At 42.0% G+C, this 20075-nt stretch overlaps 1 protein-coding gene and 1 long non-coding RNA gene across 3 annotated transcripts in view; one reads left to right on the top strand and one right to left on the bottom strand.

Annotated features, from left to right (window-relative positions):
- LOC131831863 (uncharacterized) overlaps positions 1-20075 on the top strand; it is a 105103-nt gene that overhangs the window by 83216 nt on the left and 1812 nt on the right. The window contains exons 5-7 of the long non-coding RNA XR_009353829.1: positions 1770-2175; positions 3831-3947; positions 6981-19990. This is a non-coding gene — a long non-coding RNA (uncharacterized LOC131831863). The remainder of the gene's footprint in view (positions 1-1769; positions 2176-3830; positions 3948-6980; positions 19991-20075) is intronic.
- The window catches only part of ATP10B (ATPase phospholipid transporting 10B (putative)), a 169655-nt gene that overhangs the window by 14911 nt on the left and 134669 nt on the right, over positions 1-20075 (bottom strand). For both annotated transcript variants that reach the window (XM_059174217.1, XM_059174218.1), the window contains 6 exons: positions 18732-18916; positions 14097-14418; positions 11110-11186; positions 8954-9079; positions 1743-1943; positions 478-558 (listed from right to left, as the gene is read on the bottom strand). In XM_059174217.1, coding sequence (XP_059030200.1) covers positions 478-558; positions 1743-1943; positions 8954-9079; positions 11110-11186; positions 14097-14418; positions 18732-18916 — 992 coding nt within the window. The remainder of the gene's footprint in view (positions 1-477; positions 559-1742; positions 1944-8953; positions 9080-11109; positions 11187-14096; positions 14419-18731; positions 18917-20075) is intronic.

Here is a 20075-nt window from a genome sequence, read left to right on the forward strand (position 1 = left end):
TGGGGCTGGTATCTCTTGCTTTTACTTCAGATGATGTAGCATTTGTTATTATCAGAACTTATTGTTGAATGCATGCTTCCCTGACCCTGGAATCATGAATCTAAATATAAATCAAGGATTATAAATTCAAATACCTTCGGTGTTCAAGTAAGAAATGGTAAAGGAGTGTAGGAGGCTAGGTATAAGACAAAAGGGAGTGGTAGGGACTATGGCAAACTGGAGAACACACACCCCATCTACCAGGGCTGTGAGTCAATTCTGGATTTTTGCCATGAGGGAAAAATGACCCAGTGTAATGGTAGCTTCCAGTTTCTCAAAAGCTAGCAAAAATTGAGATGTTTTGGTAAAGCAGTTTGATTTTCAAATACTGCATTGGATGTAGTCTGCAGATGGGGCCTCTGTGCTGCATTGTTTCATATTAACAGGACCAGTTCCACTCTGTGATTTGTGTGGTTAGAATGGGACTATAGAACTTACCAGGTAAGGAATGAAGAAGCAGACAAGGCTCTGGTAGAATGCATCCACTATGGAAATCCAGAAAGTCATCGGGTTGTAGCACTGCCAGGAAAAAACACATCAACTACCACCAAAGTGAGCCTCCATACTTTGTAAGCAACTTTCTTGTGCTACCTGGACAGACAATATGGTATTTACAGTGTTCTTAGAGGCAATAGGATGGAAAAATTAGAGTATAGACCTGGGGGTGACAGACCTTAGTTCAAGTCCTAGCTGTGCCACTAACTGTATGACCTTGTGAAAGTCACTAAACTGCTTTGATAATGGCTGCTGCTTCCACAAAAAGGGTAAAAACAACATCAACTATCTCCTTGGGTTTTGAGAAATCTAAATGCAATTGTGCTTTAGTCCCCAGGAAGTGCTCAGGTATTAATAGCTACCATTCATTAGCACATCACTAGTGTTCATACACACTTGGTAAGTTTAGAGATTCTAAGATTTCTACATAACCTCTGAAAGGGAGCTCTCCATCCTAGTCCAGGACCACAGGTTCCCAACAGACAGGGCTCAGCGGCTTCAGAGACAAGTGTTTTCATTTTGTGCTTCCTTCCTCCTGCCTTCCCTAGAAAAATGAAGCTGTTCTCCGTTTGTTTTTGCTGTATTAACTTCTCTTACTGTTAGATACCCAAGGAATACATTATACATTTAGCACATCAGCGGGAGGGGAAAAATCAGAGGAGCTCTGGGTGTACGTGTGCCATCACTGTGTCTCTCTCGCCTGATGTGCTAGGGTGGCTCTGCTGCTCTCCTACCATTTTTGGGTTAGGACTGGGCTTGGTTCTTTATTGGCTGTCCACAAAATATTACTAGCTCTCAAACACCTTTCTCCCGGGCCCAGAGGTATTCTCATGCATTTAATGCCCCTCTTCCCAGGATGCTTCCTTCAAGGCAGTCAGTTTCCCTGTGTGTCATTTCCATCCAGTCTCTGGGCTGTGTCTGTGCAAATCAGACCACCTGGAGTGCCTATGGTCTGATTTCTCCAAACCATTCAGAGTGTCAGTGTGACCCCTTTCTGCCTTGTAGGAAACCATCAGCATGGTTTCCTAGAAACCCATTGGTCTGATCTATCACCCTCCACAGCAAATGAGGAAACAGGCCAGGAATGGGGAGTGGGTCACATGGGAGGACAGAGGCAGAGTGGTGACAGGAGTGCAAGGGCACCTGACCCCAGGTAAGTGCTCTCTCCCTGACACCAGCAGGGAAGAGCTGGGGCCTCTCCATCTTACCTCAGAGTTTTGGCCACTCTTGTACAGCTCGGGCAACGCCAGGAGTGTCTCTGCAGAGATGTCTTTATCGAGGACTCCGAAGACCAGAGGAGGCAAGGATGTGAAGAAGAGGTTGAAGAATATCATCTGCCAGTAATCGATCATGGTGGAGCCGGAGAAACCACAGAAAAACTGGTACCAGAAGAGCAGGTTGACGTAGCACTGCAGGCGGAGAGTGTGGCCTTGTGAGTGAGGACCCATGGGCCGTGGTCACCAATGGCTGCCTAGGAGCCTCTGGCAAGTCACCACGCTGACTCGGAGCTTCTGTTTTCTCATTTGTGACACGCAGAGTTGTGTAAGGGTCAGCGGTAACTAATCCTTAGAGTAGCAGCTGCCACTACAGCAACTATGACTGTGAGTTAGGACCTGAAGGGAACTACACCGACTCGTTAAGGTAAGTACACTGTGCTGGTTAATAGCACAGGTTGTGGAGGCAGAAAAGGTTGGCTTGGTCTGTCACTTATGAGCTGTGTCACCTGGAGCAAATTGTTTAACGTTTCTGAACATCACCTTGCCCTCTTTCACACAGGAACAGTCGTACCTAGACCTGGCATGGGATAAGGTAGTTATTATGAGTAGTAATGTGGAAAAAGAAGGGGTTGCTCCTGGGGAAGGAATCATAGAAAGACTGGACCATGGGCAGGGAGACTGGTGGGAAGAGAATTTCATGAGGTTTTCCTTACATTATTTTCCTAATGGTCATGCAACTCAGAAGGGTGAGTAAGAAATCTTCTCCTTGTTTCTTTATGCTTTCTAAAGCTGTTTCCCACTCAAAAGCACTCCACCCTGAAATGGGCTGGGTCACTAGTATTGCCTACCACACTGTGATATGCTTTGGTAACCTGACCAAGATGGTCACGTAAATTGCTGCTCCCAGAGTTAGGACTAGAGATTCTCAGCTCTGTGTGACTGAGGCACAGAAAGGTGAAATGTATTATAAGAAATCACTCAGCAGGTTTGTGTACAAACTAGAATGTTCATGTTCTAACTGTTGGGCCAGGGTTGTTTTGAAGAGGTTCTCTAGAATTTTAATAACATGGACATGTTAATTCTCATAACATCAATGATCATTACTGAAGCTTCTATTCGTGCCAGGTGTGTGATATATATTATACTATTTTAGTATATAGTACATTAGGTGTGCCATAGACCTAATTTGTCTTGAAAGCTTATTGCTAATAAAAATAGTACATATTATGCCTCCATCAGAAAGGATGAATACCTAACTTTTGTATCAACATGGATGGGACTGGAAGAGATTATGCTGAGTGAAGTAAGTCAAGCAGAGAGAGTCAAATATCATATGGTTTCACTTATTTGTGGAGCATAACAAATAGCATGGAGGACATGGGGAGATAGAGAGGAGAAGGGAGTTGGGGGAAATGGAAGGCGAGGTGAACCATGAAAGCCTATGGACTCTGAAAAACAATCTGAGGGGTTTGAAGTGGGGGGGGGTGGGAGGTTGGGGTACCAGGTGGTGGGTATTATAGAGGGCACAGATTGCATAGAGCACTGGGTGTGGTGCAAAAAGAATGAATACTGTTATGCTGAAAATAAATAAAAAAAATAAAACGACAACAACAACAACAAAGAAACTGATGATGTACTATATATTGGCTAATTGAATTTAAATTAAAAAATAAATAAAATATCATGTATTTTGGAACAGAATGGTAGAGAAATATCTTCATGAAAGCATATATGATTGCTGGGTATTTGTTATCATATAAAAGAGAAAATTGGAATATGTCTATTTTAAAATAAAATCATATATTTCTCTTAAAAATAGTACATATTATATTAATGTTATATCTTGATGATAATGTTATTAGCCCTACTCGACTGACAAGGAATCTGAGGTTTTCAGATACTCACTTACCTCTTGTCCAAGTTCAGAGCTAGAAAGTCACACAACCAGTATCTGAGTTTTCAAAGCTCTTTCTCTTTGACTACCCCCAAACTTTCTTAATCTCCTATTGGATTATACAGTAATAATTCTAACAGAGCGATTCTAGCTAAGGAGCTCTATCCTTTGGCTTTTCTGCTCAGGTGACCTGTGGGATGTTTCTTGGCTCTGAAAGAGATCCTGGTGCCCTGAGATATCCTGGACCTTGAATCTTTCTGTCAGAAGGAATGAGAAGGCTCAATCTGTTTGTTGTGCTGCCCGTAGGTTTGAAATATACTATGGGCAGACTTAGAGTTTTGAGATGAACAACAACCACTTGTGCACTTGACATGGTCTGCTTAAGAGGAACTTGAAATACTGAAGTCCCCTTGGTATTAGCATTCAGCAGCTGTATGAGGCTTTGACCTCTCTCTCTTTTTTTTTCCCCTTTGAGAACCTTGTCTTGCTTCTTCCTCTCCAGCAAGATGGGCAAGACAGTAACTCTTATCTCCCTTACACATAGGTAGACTGAGCAGATCAGATAGGCTAAGTGACTGTACCAAATAGCCTTGGCCACCTGGGGCTGGAACTGTGACTTGAAATTGTAGAAGCCTAGGATGCCAGAGCTGGAAGTGAGACCGTCTTACAGTTGAGGCTACTAATAGCAACACAAACACCCAAAGGACTTATTATTTGCTAAGCTCTGTTCTGACCCATGAGCCACCTAACAGCCCCATGGGGCAGTCAGTCATCACTACTCTCACTTTACAGTTGAGGAAACTGAGCCTCAGAGTCCTGGCTTTGGCAGTAGACAGCTATTAAGTAACAGACTGGAGTTCAAGCTCAGATGTTCTGGCTCTAGAGTCCATCCTCATAAACATGATGGGGGAAGTGGATGCTCTTGTTAAACCAATTCAAAATCTGAGACTACAGCTCAGTCTCTAGCACTAATGTCTAGAGTCATTTATCCTACACCATGAGAGGCCAGGTGGATCCATCCTAAAGTGCTACAAGTGGGGGAAAGTACTGAACACAGAATGCTGTGATTGGCAGTTCCCGCCATGGGGGCCAAAAGAGCAAGGCGGCAAGTTTGCCAGCTGTAGGCCATCGTCTGATATTTGCAATGTAGATCTGGTCTTTCTGACTCCAAGCCTCAATCTTTCCTCTCCAAATTGCAGCTTTTAAGTTGTACAAGCTTATCTGGTATATTCTATGATGCTTGACCCAGTTTTCACCCAAGCTCCAGCCATAGTCTAAGCTAAAGGAGGAAGAGAGCAGTGACTGGCTGGTGTTGGAGGCTGTCTGAAGCTCCCTGGTCAAGTGTGATATCACATGATGTTTCTTGGACAATTTATGTTGAGACACGGTGCTAGAGATGCTTGGACAGAAGAAAACACACAAAGAAGTTGGCAACTGCTGGAGAACAGGGTGCTTGGACCTCTGGGAGACACTGAATGCCATGGCAGAGAGGACATTCAGTCTGGGGATTGTGGAGTATGGTAGAACTAGGTCCAATCCTGATTCTGTGATGCACTTAGCTGGGTGATCTGGGTAACCCCTCTGGCTTTCAGCTACCACATCTATAGAAGGACAATAACTGTCCCTACCCCCACAGGGCTGATGGAAGATTTTCTGGGTACCTCACACATATTAACTCATTTATGCACATAATAACCCTGCGAGTTAGGTAGTATCCCCCTTTTACAGGTGAAAAGACTGAGACACAGAGCTGAAGTAAGTTACTCAAAGCCACATTGCTGTTAAGTAGTAGATTGGGGCTGGGATTTGAACTCAGTCTGGTTCTTGCACATATTTTTGGTCTTAACCCCAATATTACACGTAGCTCTCAGAGTTACATAAATACGTAAACGTACATACCAGGACAGCACCTGGTATGTGGTTGGTTCCCTATAGATGTTGGCGGATGTTGGTGCTAGTGATGTTATGCCAAACATTAACCAGCTATGCTAATTACCAAGGACACTACAGCAATCAAGAGTGGTGTGGAGAACTCTGGGGACCTGGGTGTTGGAAAACTAGCATTTACTGAACTTCTTGCCTTACACATCACACATGGGCAGTATCAAAGGGTTTTAATCCCTAGTCAAAGGGAGAGAACACTGCTTGGATATCATTGGCTCATTTTTCCATAGAACCATTTCTACCAAATTATAATTTAATACTGATTTATCAAGGGTTGTTAGAAAAAGTTACCAGATGGAGGTTAATTTTCATTTCCAACAAAAATGCCACAGAAGACAGTTTCTTGAAGGTTTTTGTGTGACCTTCTAAAGGTTTGCTTGATAAATTGATGCAAAGAGAGAGTGTTCCTCCTGGAGAACTGGTATGCTTGTTTTAACCAGACATTTAATATTTAGCATCTTAACCCAAGTTCCTGGTGCAACTCACTTCTTTCCTTTCTGTAGTTCTGCTCTATACTCTTATAAATTTCCCTTCTTGCTTCTCTATTCCCTCTGTTTTTACTATAAGTCACTTTCATCTCTTTTTTTGGAATTAGATATAGCGTATGATATAAAATTATAAACTGCCTAAAATATTTTCTATGAAGACTCAGGTTGTCAAGCCTCTTCTTCTTGGCAAGGAAACTGGCAAATTCATAGTTCTAGCTCTTCTTTTTGGTCCTAGCTTAAATGTTACTTTCTTTCTTATTGATTAGGTCAAGAATCTCCTGGTGATATGTGTTTAGCACCCTGACTTTCAAGGGAGATGTGTGTAAGAAAATATTGTAAAGTATTTTTTCTTTTCTTTTAGCATAGTAACACTTCTTTTCCTATAATAGTACTTCTTAATCTTAGAGGTCCATACAAATTAGCTGGGGATCTTACTAAAAGTGACATTCTGAGACAGTAGTCCCGGGACGCAGTTCTAAGGATCTACATTTCTAACTAGCATTTAGGTGATGCTAATGCTTCTGGTCCAGAAACCACATTTTGAGAAGCAAGATTTATGGAGGCGAGGAGATGATAAACCACTTCCTACAGGCCAAAACCGGTCATAAATCAGGTTTTGTTGGGACACAGCCACATCGATTCATTTGCATGTTGTCTACACTTTGCTTTCATGTTGCCGCAGCAGAGTTGAGTAGGTCAGATGGGGAGTAGGTAACATGGACTAGGCAGTCTGCAAAGCTAAAGTATTTCTTACTTGGCCCTTTGTAGAACAAGCTCACTGAGCCCTGATTTAGACTGTCAGGCTCAGGAAATGTTCAATAATGATTTGAATAAATGAAATCAGTCATTGTTCCATTGTTCCAACAATATCCTGGAGTTTAACACTGTTTTCTTCCTCCGCAGGCCCTGTTAGGACCTTGCTTGCTTCCGCTTCCATCTGCTGGAATCTCTGCCCTATGGAGGGGGCGCCCAGAACCTGGTGATGGCATCACTGAGAGGGGGCCTGCGTTTTCCTCCCAAGAAGCTACAGTGCAGTAATTAATTCATTGTTCAAATTTCAGAGCAGGCAGCATTTTAATCCCCTCTGAAATTGGTTTCGGATGTGGAAGTCATAGTTCTCCACCCTCTAATTGCAATGGGGAGATAATGCGGCATCAGTATCACAATTTCGAGCACGGCATCAGGCTGGAAATAAATACCATTTAAGCTTTGAAAGCATGGCTGGCTGAAAACATTTCCTTTTCTATTTCACAAATTTAATGCAGAGAAGAGGTTGTGCTTATTCAAAGAACAGCTCCTTTGGAGGCAAGAAAAAAAAATTAAAGGGGCATTTTGAATTCTAAGTAAACAGTCTTTCATGCCCAGAGTGAGTTTCAAGTTAAATAGAGTGACTTGTTTGCATAGACTGGCTGAATATTACCATGCAGTTTATCGAATTTACATTATTTTTTGTCATGCTGTTTATTTACATATACATTGAACTTTGCACAAAAATGCTCACTCTTGAGGGAGGGCAACTGTCACAGTGCCTAAATCAGGACTGGGAGAATGGAACAAGGGGACAAAATGCAATTTTGCAGCTGCTACTTGGCTAACGTGTTTCTCTGACATCACTCTACTCGTCACTCGACTCTTAATCCTCCCTTTTTCCTTATGCAAACAGGAATTGGATTCTATTTGGAGACTCTTGGGGATTATTCAAAGGTTCTTGAACTAGGTAATGAAAACTCAGGCCCCTTGTTCCCTCTCTTAGTACAGCAACGTTCTGGCTTTTTCCAATACCCATTGTTAATCAAGGGCTTTTCAAATAAGAGCCTCTGAAAGTTTTAATGCCTCAGTTAGGGTGTGCCTGCTTTGGGCTCTTATCAACAAGGCAGAAAACATATTTTTTAGGAGAAACAATGTTACCTTCCTATGATTGTAGAGTGTTACATGCTTTCCTGAGCTCTGACACTAAGTCTCTTGATAATACTTTGAGGGACAGAGGGAGTCCTAGTGTCTCCATATTATTGATGAGGAAACCAAGGCTCAGAGAGGTTAAGTAACCTCCAAGCTCACACACTATGCTAGAGTCATGCAAGACTAAAACCCAGATGATCTCCCCAATCCAAACATTTTTGCCATGAGACATTTAATGTCCTGACCTCAGTGAATTCCCTGCTGGGAAGGCTGGGGAAGCTGAAATGATACTATGTATCAGGTGAAGCCAGGGACTCCAGTCTTAAACCTGTACTCTCCCAAGGCGTGGGGTATAGTGCTTGCATTGGGAAGGGTCTGTCGGGGGAGAAAATTTAAGATACATGTCAGGCTAATTATTCTTCGAGTCCTTTTTTCTTGTAGTCAGAAAGTAAATCTCATTTATGGAGCCCATCTAAGAGCAATGGCAATAGCAATAATAAAATGATGGCTGACTCTATAGGGTGATTACTATGTGCTAATCACTTTATAAACAAGCTCTCCTTTAATCCTTCTAGCAAATATAGGGAGAAAATTACTGTTATCATTCCCATTTTACAGATGGTAAAAAGAAGGTATAAGGCCATTACCAAATAAAAGAGCCTAGACTTGAAACAAATATGTTTGACTCAAAAGTCCATGCCTGTAACCACTCATGCTGCCTTCTTTTTACCAGGTGCTTTCTGTACAGTGTTGCTAATGCTCACAATAATGTCACAACAGAAGAAACTGAGACCCGGAGAAGTGAGTTATATTGCTCAAGTTCACAGAGCTAGGAGGAAGCTTTCAGGATTCAAAATCTAGGCTGGCCTGTCTTCCTCCCTTATGCCGAGGTTGTTTGTCTTACCATTGTGGTAGGAACGGGTCCCCTGGAAGGGCCTACCAAGGCCTGCACAAGAGGTTCTCATAGGGCTACTCACCACGTTCTTGTAGAAGTAGTACACCACCATCCTGGCCAGGCGCGAGTAACACCAGTGACCATGCACAAGCAGCAGCTTCTTGAGGTGTCTGAAGCGGGATATGGCAAAGTCGCTGGCCATAACAGCCTGAGAGGGCAGAACAGAGACATCAGCTTCTATCCATGGCCACCAGTGAACCAAAGAGTCCCCCTTGAGGGCTCTGCTTTGTTCTAGGTCCGTACCTGGTAGGGCCAAAAAGACCCTTTGTCATTAAGTGGCACCTAGGGTGGCTCTTTGGAATTGGATATCCCCCATCCTTTCTTCCGAAAAATCCAAACCTCACTAGACTCCAAGAAAGGCAGCTTGTAAAGAATTAGTGGTCTAGTCTGGCCTTTCATCTCCTTCCATTTCTCTGATAAACATTAACTGTGGCCTACAATGTGTTGGCACCATGCTAGAGATGCGACGGCTAACCAGAAAGTAGTGGCGTCCATGCAGAAAAGCCTCCCACCTCTCAATGACCTGGTTGCCACCTGCAGAAGAACATTGGCTCCACCTTCACATGGAGATGATGGCGGGAGAGCTCTTCCTTTACGTGGAGCTGAACTGTGTTTTCTGCCTTTGGGATTATTCAGAAGAGGACATAGTTCATGGTTCTCTTAAGTGTATGAGGTTTGAGACTATGGAAAGAGTCTAGATGTCCATCAACAGATGGATAAAGAAGATGTGGTTAATATACATATAATGGAATACTATGCAGCCATTAACCCCCCCACCCCGAAATCTTGCCATTTGCAATGACATGGATGGAACTAGAAGGTATTATCCTAATCAAAATAAGTCAATCAGAGAACGACAATTATCATATGATCTCACTTGATTTGAGGAATTTGAGAAATAAGGCAGAGGATTGTAGGGGAAGAGAGGGAAAAACGAAACCACATGAAACCAGAGAGGGAGACAAACCATAAGAGACTTAATCTCAGGAAACAAACTGAGGGTTGCTGGACGGGAGGGAGGTGGTGGAAGGGATAGGGTGGCTGGGTGATGGATAATGGGGAGGGTATGTGCTATGGGGAGTGCTGTGAATTGTGTAAAACTGATGAATCACAGACCTGAACCCCTAAAACAAATAATATATTATATGTTAATTTAAAAAAAAGAAGTATGAGCTTTGGAAGTGCCTGGTTATGGACTCTGGTATAAGTCTTGGCCAGGCTGTTTAACCTTTCCCAGCATTGGTTTCATCTAGGAAAAAAAAAAAGGAGTGATAATTCCTAATACACAGGGATGTGATTTTTCAAATCAATTGAAATAATAAATCCAAGGTTTAGTGCAAGCACCTAGTACAGTGCTGGCTTATGAAAGAAACTCAAAAGGTAACTGTGTTCTTTCATCCTCACCAACAAATTTAGGTAATGCCTCCTGTCTGTACTAGCAGTGGGAATATAGTTATTAATGGTTCAAAACCACAAAGTGGGGTCTGTTTTCATGGGAAATGTTAGTAGCTCAGGCTAGTATGCTTGTCCCAAGCTGAATTTTGACTTAGTAAGTGTACCTTACAATTTATAGGTCAATCTAGCCATCGAGACTAAAATGGCAATTGAAAAATGTTTTCAAATGTCCTTATCTCTGTCACTGCTCATGGAGGGCACCACATTTTTGGATGTGGATAGAAGTTACAGAGAGGAAGAATGGAGTCAGTAGAAAGCTTAGCCCTCCCATTCAGGAAGGCTTTAGAATACAGGTATTGCTGGTAAAGCTAAGCCCCCTCAAGGTCCTGGAAACCTTACTTCCAAAATTCCCTAGGGACTTATGCTATCCGTAACTCCCTCCCAACTTGAATGTATAATAACGGGCCACTCTCCATGACCTTGGTGCAGCTCTTTCTGTCCGTGGGTCCTTTCCCCATGCCTTAATAAAACCACCTTTTTTGCACCCCTCCCCCCACCAAAAAAAACTCTAAGCATCCTTCAAATTTCCTCTGTATCAGAAGGACTGGGCAGCAAAGGATATAGTGATGGAGGTTATGTATAGGCATGGAAGCCCTGTGACTCTCAGATGATAATTCTGCAAAGCTCTTGGGGAGAAGATCCTCCAACACTTGGGGGGGATTCCATAACTCTCCAAAAAGGGTCAAAGAGAGAAGAAATGAGAATAATTGAGGGGAACAGTACCTGCATGCCTTCCTGTCCAGATATCCCAATTCCAATATCAGCAGCTTGAATCATGCTTACGTCATTTGCTCCATCACCTGAAAGGAGAGAGATCATGAGGTGTCTTTATTCCTGGTCTAACTGCTGCATGACAATGGAAAGGGTGTTACACGAATGGCTCTAAAGTCTGTGTACATAATTGGATACATTTAACATTGCTCTGAATAGTCCTACAAGAAAAGTCCTTGCTACAGTATTTGGCCTGAGAGAGGTCTTTTCTTCTTCTTCTTTTTTTTTTAATTAAAAAAATTTTTTTTGTTAATATATAATGTATTACTAGCCCCAGAGGTACAGGTCTGTGAATCACCAGGTTTACACACTTCACAGCACTCACCATAGCCTTTTCTTCTTTGACAAGAAGCTCTATTATTTGACAAATGTTTATTGTACCTTTTGTCTAGGCACAATATTAGGTATTGGGAATAAAGTGGTGAGTGAGGCTGGAGCATGGCTTTGCAGTTTACAATAAAAGGCCTTCACAAATGTTACAGTGGACTTCACTAATGAGCAAATGGAGAATCGGAGCAACATAGAGATTCTGCAAGGGTAAACCAAGCTAGGGAAGGGGCCCAGGAACATTGGCACGAAGATCTTTGCTACTTTTCCTAACTCAGTAGAAGCTAAATATAAACTATTTAGCGTATTAAGACCATTGGAAGGTCTGGACAGCTAAATCATCAGATTGGCAATGGTGTCCAAGGACAGGGATGGTGTTCGGTTTTGTTTCTGAATATAGGAAAATGGGATTGACTGATTTTTTTTTAGTTGAGGAACATTTAATCACACTGTGTTCCCATTTAACGAGCTAAGGTGTTTATTTCAGGAAATTGGAGGTTAGGGCACAAAAATACACAAACAGCCTCCAGCACTGTCATATAGTTTTTCAGTGATGTTGGAAATGTCATCTATCTTTACTGTCTAATATGGAGACTACGAGCCCCATGTGACTATCAAAATGCGGTTGGTGAAATTCTATTTAATTATAAATTTCAATACCTATCTATAGCTAGGTAGTAACCGTTTTACACAGCACAGCTCTACCCAGTGAGGCTTTCCTTACAAACCTGGCTTTTCCCAAAGCTTTATCTTTCAGACTAGAGATGAGCAAACTTTTTCTATAAGGGGCCAGATAGTAAATATTTTAGGCTCTGTGGGCCAAAAAGCAAAACTGAACAACTCTTTTTGCTGAAAGGTGAATAGTCTTGTACACATTTCACAGTTAAAAACATAAAAGTCATTCTCATATCCCTGCAAAAGCATGTAGTGGTCTGGATTCAGCCTGGCGGCCATGGTTTGTGGCCTGCATTGTCTTCATTCTCCTCCCGGTCCCACCTCTTTTTCTAGTAGGTTCTCATAATAGAATGCATTTAAATATGTATTAGATAACTTGGAGAATATGGAATTGGGGAGAGAATTTTCTTTCCTTTGTTATTTGGCAAGAAAATTAATCTTTAAAACTTTATGAATGTAAGTAGCCATTATTCTTGTAACGATCATTATTTATTTTCTTCTTCCCCATGGAGAACAAATCGACTCTTTAACTTCTTCTGGTAGCAAACCAGTGGAAGTAGAGGTATGGAATCATGCCATAACTCACCCTGTTGGGTTTTTTTCTGCTTCTGTGGCAGTGGAGCTAATTTCTTACCTCAGACTGTCAGTCCTGGGCTATTGTCTTATGTGTGTTTAAAGTTCTGAAGAGGATAATTTGGGGAATAAAATCAGGATGCAGTTGCTAAAACTGCTCCCTGTCTTTTTGCCCATGCGCCCCCCCCTTTTTTTTTTTTGGTTTGAATTGCTTTCACCTGAACACTGGGAGAAAAAACAATGTGCAAGTAGGCTTCTTAATTTGAAATGCCAGGAAGGAAACTCTCCTTCTATGTCTGTGTGGGAAGGATAGAACCTGGAACCATCTGTAGGAATATCCATAAATGAATGTAATGTTTACTATGTGCTTGGTATGTGCAGAGCACAGACAAAATGATAAGACTGATATGGTTTCCACTATTCAAGGAACTCCTGGTCTCCTGAGCAGGCCATTGCAGAAAGAGTATCAGTGCTCTGCAGCTGTGAGGGCTGTGTGCTGCTTGAGTTCCCAGAGACAAGGAAGGTTAGATGGGGTTGGAATAAGGGGTATTTTACAGAGGAAATAGCTTGGCAAATGCAAAGGCTCAGGAGTAAGAAAGATAGGACAAGGCTCATGGAGAATGGCAATCAGTTCCATCTGGTTAGAGCATGGAGTGCCAGATGTTGGGGAACAGACAGTAGCTGTGGTGAAGGATGTGGCTAGAGGGTTAGTGGAGACCAGATTGTGAAGATTCTTGGAAACCAGGTTTGCTTGTCCCTGGAAGGTTTGATATAGGTACAGTTTTGATTTCTCTGCCTTAATCACGTTTAAAGTTTAGGGTCCTATGAGGAATTTCTTCATCAACCAACAGGTCTGCATTCGTTGAGTGTTTGCTTTGTGCTGGGCCTTGTATTTTAGAATGGACATATGGGATAGGCTCAACTTCTACAATCTCCCCATAAGCCATCAACACTCAGCAGAATATCAAATCCACAAACACCTGATGTTTATGTTATTAGGCCAGCTGTTAAGTATCAAAAGGGGAATGGGCTGTATCCCAGAACTGAATGGCCTGAGTGTATATTACTGAGTTATGTGAATGTTCTGAATTTGAGGCTTCTTCTGGCTTTAACCTCCATTCAAGTCATAAATTTTCCTTAGTGATCTGCTCATCCTGAGAACTTTGATTCACTCTCCCACTCTGCTGAGCCTCTGCTTCCTCTCCCAGCTGCCAGTCTTGGCTGTCACTTTGAACTCTCTCAGTCTAAGACAGTGATCCTCAGCCTGGGTATCTTGACTTTGACACATGACCTTCCAACTCTGGTCCAGGCCTCTTGCCAGATCAGCCTCACAGGCTGCACCCACATCTCCACGTGATAGGTACCTATGGAAAGGGTCATGACGTTCAACTTGTCTCGCACCAACTTGACTATCATACTCTTCTGGAGCGGGGTGGAACGGCAGCATAGGACAGACCGGCAGTACTGCGTCAACTCCAAAAATTTCATCTCCAGTTTTCCCTGGAAAATGGCATTCAATGTCTTCCCATCAATGACCAATCCAACTTCTGGAACTGCAGCTCTTGAGGAGGGAGGCAGTGTCTCAGAAGGTAGACAGAACCCAAAGATCTTGGGGTCTGGGTTCTGTGGTCCATGGAATTGCTTTACTTCTTCCAGTGCACAGCTGAGGATGGATTCACAAGTTTCCTATAGAGTCAGAATAATAAATATGGTATTAGTAAGCAACACTGGAAATGTAGGTTGAAGATTTCACTTTATCCTTTAGTAAAATAGTTACGAAACTCTACCACCATAGAGGTTACTCAGGAAGCATTCTCTGATTTCTCTCGTTTCTCTGCAATATTTCAAAAGGCATCAAAGCAATGTGAATTGCTTTTAAGCAGATTAATGGCAAAAGAGAGATGGTGAGGGAATGGGAGTAGAAGTAGTTCAGCAAGATGAGGACAGATACTGGGATGGTTTAAGCTAATAAATAATGTCATGATGGTATTGTGCTTTCTATTTCTCACAAGTCATTTTAGTTCTCCTGAGGAAATTGAGTGATGAGGCAACTGAAACAGTAAAATCATTAGTAACTTGCCCTAGCTCACCCAACTTACTAGTGGAGGCAGAACATTATTACCAAAATTATGGCTTTTAATAAAAAAAAAAATACATCGAATGTTTATCTGTTGGCATGAATGTTTTGGTCATATAGGTTAAAACTGACTATGAATGTGATCATCTTAATGATGTAAAGAAACTTCTCACTGATTTTTTCTGATGTTTACCTTGAAACCTAGTGAAGAATTTATTTGCCTCTTTTACTTTTGATGGTATCAGAGATAAAGTCACCTTTTGGTTCTAAGTATATTCTTTGTACCCCTTTAGATTTTGCAACATTACTTTCAAATAAAGATAGAGAAAAGTTATGGCAGTCAACTGTATCATCAATTTTAATAGCATTGTTTTTTTCACATAATTATTTTTTTGTTTTGTTTTTTATAAGCTTTTTAAAAATTTAAATTCAATTAATTAACATATAATATTAGTTTCAGAGGTAGACGTCAGTGATTCATCAGTCTTATATAATACCCAATACTCATTACATCAAGTGCCTTCCTTAATGCCCATCCCCCAGTAACCCCATCCCTCCATCCCTTTCCCCTCTAGCAACCCTCAGTTTGTCTCTTATGATTTATCTCCCTCTCTGATTTTGCCCCCATGATCTTTATTTAGCAGTGTTTTTTATTCATGGCAAGGATGATTTTCATTTACTGTAGTGCTAACACATTTCTAAAAATAAATTTAAGTATGTAAAGTCAGTCAATGTAAATGAAATCATTAAATTAAAAAAAAAAAGTAGAGGTAATATGTGGATTTAGGCAAAAATTGTGAAGACTGTTCTGATATGATAGGTTTGGGGGCCATTAATCTAGAAGCTTCTGAGAATATTTGGAGTCATTTATTCTGGAGTGAGTAGAACTGCAGATAATCATTCCTGAGTCTTCCCTTAGGGGATGCTGAATTGAGTGTTGCAAGCAATAGGGTATGCCCAGAACCTAGAGGGGTAATAGGAAGTAGTTCCAGGAGTGGGTGGTTATGCCTGAGGCACTTATCTGGGAAAGAGATCAAGACAGTCCATGCTGGGAGTTGGGGCAGACACAAATTATATAAATTTCTCCAACATATGGCTGCAGGAAGTCATTGGAGATATAAGTTTCAAAATCTCTGAATTTACTTATTTCAAATTGTGATATAATAACCAAATAGTTACTATTCATTTAACCTTTAGTATATGATAGGCACTGTGGTAGGGAGTCCCTAAGATGCTTCTCAAAGATCCCTGCCCTCCTGGGATGCATTCCCCTGTCTGATCCCTTCCCTTGGGCGTGAGCCACATCTAGCAATTCCTTTCTAATGTTAAGAATTCTGCAAAAGTGATGGGAAGTCTCTTCCAGATTAGCTTATAAAAAGACCATGGCTTCCAATTTGGCACTCTTTTCTCTCTCTCTCTTGGATGGCTTGTTGTGGGGGAAAAGCAGCTGCCATGTTGTGAAGCAGCTCTATGGAGAGGCCCATGTGGTGAGGAACTGAAGTTTGCCAGCAATCATGTCTGTGAGCTTGGAAGAAAGGCTTCTCTCCACGTCCAAACAACCTACCAGTTGAGCCTTCAGATGAGCGCATACCCCTAACTGACAGCTTAACTGCAGCCTCCAGAAAGACCTGAACCAGAGGTACCCCGCTAAGCTGCCCCTGGACTCCTAACCCACAGAAACTGTGGGTTAATAAATATTGGTTGTTTGCAGCCATTAAATTTTGGAGTAATTTGCTAACTAAAACAAATACTATGCTAATAAGTATTTTTCTTCTATGATCTTATATAATCCTGCCAATAGCCTCTGAAATAAATCTTTCTAATCCCTGTTTTACATATGAAGAGAGTGAAGTTTTGGGAGGTTTGATACCTGGACCATATTAAGCTTTCAATATATGTTACTAAAAATGATAATAATCATTGCTGTTATTAATTTCTATCAAATACTCTAGTTCCTTCTAAATTCCTTGACAGACCAGCCCTTTCAGTGATGGGTTAGTAATTCTCTCATTTTATGGATGTGAACCCTGAGGTCTACAGAGGTCCCATAACATGCTTATAGATTTAAGGTACATAACAAAGAAATAGTAGCCCTAAATCAATTTATAATGAATTAGGCAGATTAAAACCCTTGGAGAAATTATTCACTGAATACAGAATTATATTAAACTAGGGTTTAAGTAAATCTGAGATTTGGAATGGCTTTCCCCAGTTTCTGGCTTTACATATCCTTGTAGCCAGGTAAAGGGGTGAGAAAAACTAATCTTAGAGGTTTAGTGGGCTTAGGGTGTGGACAGGGGCTAACATTCAGATACCATCTGAGAGGGTCCCAGACAGCTTTAAATGAATCAACAGTGACTGAACAAAACATGAAATGTGACCCACTGTTCCTTAAGAACGTTGGCTAATTAATTGCTAAACATCTTCAGCTTCCTGGAGGAATACATTACATTTAACAGAAACCACAAAAGCCCACTCTATCCCTCTTGGTCTGACTGACTCAGAAGTTTGCCCATGTCTTCCTTCTGGGATCACCTGGAGTGAAATAATCCTTGTAAATAGAATTTCCATTGTAAGCAGGGCAGGCAGATATCAACTGTTATTACAGGGATCAAGTACTCAAGCAAGCAGCAAATTAGAAAGAAAAAAAAAATTCTTTCCTAAGCATAATATTAATGCCAAAGACTTCCCCAAGATTATTTTCATTTTGAAAATTCATTGGGGTTTAATCTAATCACAGCATAATCTGTGCACTGGACAAGAAAGTAATTTTTCCAATTCTTACAAAAGGCCTCAGGCACTTTTCATAGTATACACTACTTAAAAAAAAAGTATGTGCATGTGATTCTTTATGGGAAAAAAAAAAAAAAGAAAAACCAGATTTAAACCTCCTAAACCTCTGTTCTGGGTCCAATCAGTCTGAAGCAAAACTGAAAGAGTGTGGCTCCAACATCCTCCCTGACCCCCTTCCTGTGCTCTTCGTTCCCATCTTTTTCCCTCTTCTCCATCCTTTTTCCCACCGCATGCCTACATCTCCCCGTGCCCTCCTCCGACCATCCCTCCGATACTTTTCTTGCTTGTTTCCTTCTGGTAGGACCATACATCTCAATGCCTCCTTCCCATAGTCATCAGCCAAGATGTTGGAGCTTCACTTTCTGCAGTTTGCGTTGTGAAAATAGACTCTCCCCGCCCCTAAATATAAAGCGGTATTGTAACTTCAAATACTCTTCCTCAGACTTCACACAATCCTCTCTCTACATCCCATCCCCTGCTGCCCACAGTCTTCCTGGGGGGAGAAAACTGCAGTTTTAGGACTCTGCTTCTCCCTTTCTCTCTCTCTCTCCCATCCTATCTAAGCATGCTGCCTCATGAATCACTCCCTTCAGGTTTTATTCTGTGGCAAACCAATTGGACACATAAACTGGAGCTGAGATTTTAAACTCAGAATCATTTTAATGCGAATGGGGCTTTTTCAATGGGAGAGTTAATCCAAAGTAGAAGAAACTCACAACTGGGGTTCTGGGAGCGAACAATGTGTTATGGCACAGATAGCACTGGCCTGGTGGGAGGACAGTGTTCTAGATTTAGTTCTGTCAGAAACTACCAGGGTGACCCTGGGCAAGTGGCTTAGTCCCAGCGGTCTTCAGTTTCCTCATCTGTAAAATGTGGAGATTGGGCCAAGGGTGGAAGTTAGAAGATCAAAACTTTCTAACATGTACTACTGGATGTAATGTGATCAAACTGGTCAGTGGTGCATGGGGTTGAAGTGGGTGACTCCTGAGGGCCTCTGAGCTCCAAGGTTCAGTGATATTTTGGGGGCAGGGGTGCTTCCCTGTGGTACCCAAATCCCACCCATAAACCTGTCTCTTTTGGCTTAGAGGCTGTTCTGCACTTGGACATCTGGTCTCTACTTTGGTCTCACCTGACTTTCTGTATTAATGGAGTAAACCATGTCAGTCTGATCTAACAATCTGCAGGAATAGGCGATATTGACTGCTGTCTCCTGCTTATCTCCAGTCAAGACCCAGAGCTGGATGCCAGCCTCCCGTAGAGCAGCGACTGTGTCTGGAACCCCTTCCTGTAGCCGGTCTTCGATCCCAGTGGCTCCTGGAGTGATCAAAGACATCAGAGCTTACAATTAGCGTGACAAACTGCTTAAATTCCCTCAAGCCCTCTCAAACCAGATAGTGATTATTAACTATCTCCCATGTCCTAGGCTGTGCTAAGCCGTCAGCATACAACAGTGAAATGGAGCTGGTCTCTACCCTCTTGCAACTCAATAGCTTGTTGAAGGAAGATTTATAACTGAACCATACGAGAAGAAAAGCCGAGGGTGTCCTACACTAGGAGACCTGAACTTCCTTTAGAAAGTCAGGGACAATCTTGTTAAAAAGGGCCATTTGAGCTCAGACCTGGAAGACAAGGCCAAGAAAGGGCAAAGGAGGAGAATTCCAGGTAGAGGGATGAGCATAGATGAAGGCCCAGAGGTCAGAGTAGAAGGCGGCATAGAAAGGGAGGCAGCGTCGGGCAAGAGATGAGGCCAGGAAGAAAGGAAGTCTGCTGGATCCTACAGAGCTTTGTCGGGGCATTACAGGATTTCGGATTTATTTGGTAGACAAGAAAGCTATTAAAGGGAATTAAGATGGACAGTGATGGGATCAGTTTTGAGTTTTAAGAAAATCATTGTAGAGAATGACTGGAGATTGGGAGAGGTGGGATGAGATTAAAGGCTGAGCCAGGGTGTGGAGAAATCACCTGGGTGGGTCTAGCCGCAAGGAAACTGGGGAGAAGTGCAGAGACTTTGCTCGAGAACAGCTCATGACAGAATTGGGACTCGGGTTTTTGATACTGTTCTTGGAATTAAATATACAGACTCTATAATTTTTGAATGATCTCAAGCTTTGCACCCACCCTGATGAATATATAGCCAAATATTAAATAGTTGTGAAGTGATTAAGCATAAATTAATCTGCATTTAAATTGAGATTCACTTCAGACAACAGACTCATGGCCACCCATTTTACTCTGGGCAGGAGCAAGGCATTTCATTTCTTTTAATAATCCCTAGTGACAATAGGTTGGCAAAGCAGTTACACCGGATGCATACTGAAAAGAGCATTTCATAGTGTGGGACCCGGGGTGAATGCAATGCGGCTTTCGTGGCATAGCAGATTCTTGGTGGTAAGATGAAATCTCTTCCCAGCCCCAATCCTCCTCTCCCCAAGCCACCTCGAGGGAACAAAAATAATGACTCTATCCTGAACTG

The sequence above is a fragment of the Mustela lutreola genome, chromosome 5 (assembly GCF_030435805.1).
Source record: "Mustela lutreola isolate mMusLut2 chromosome 5, mMusLut2.pri, whole genome shotgun sequence".
NCBI lineage: Eukaryota > Metazoa > Chordata > Mammalia > Carnivora > Mustelidae > Mustela > Mustela lutreola.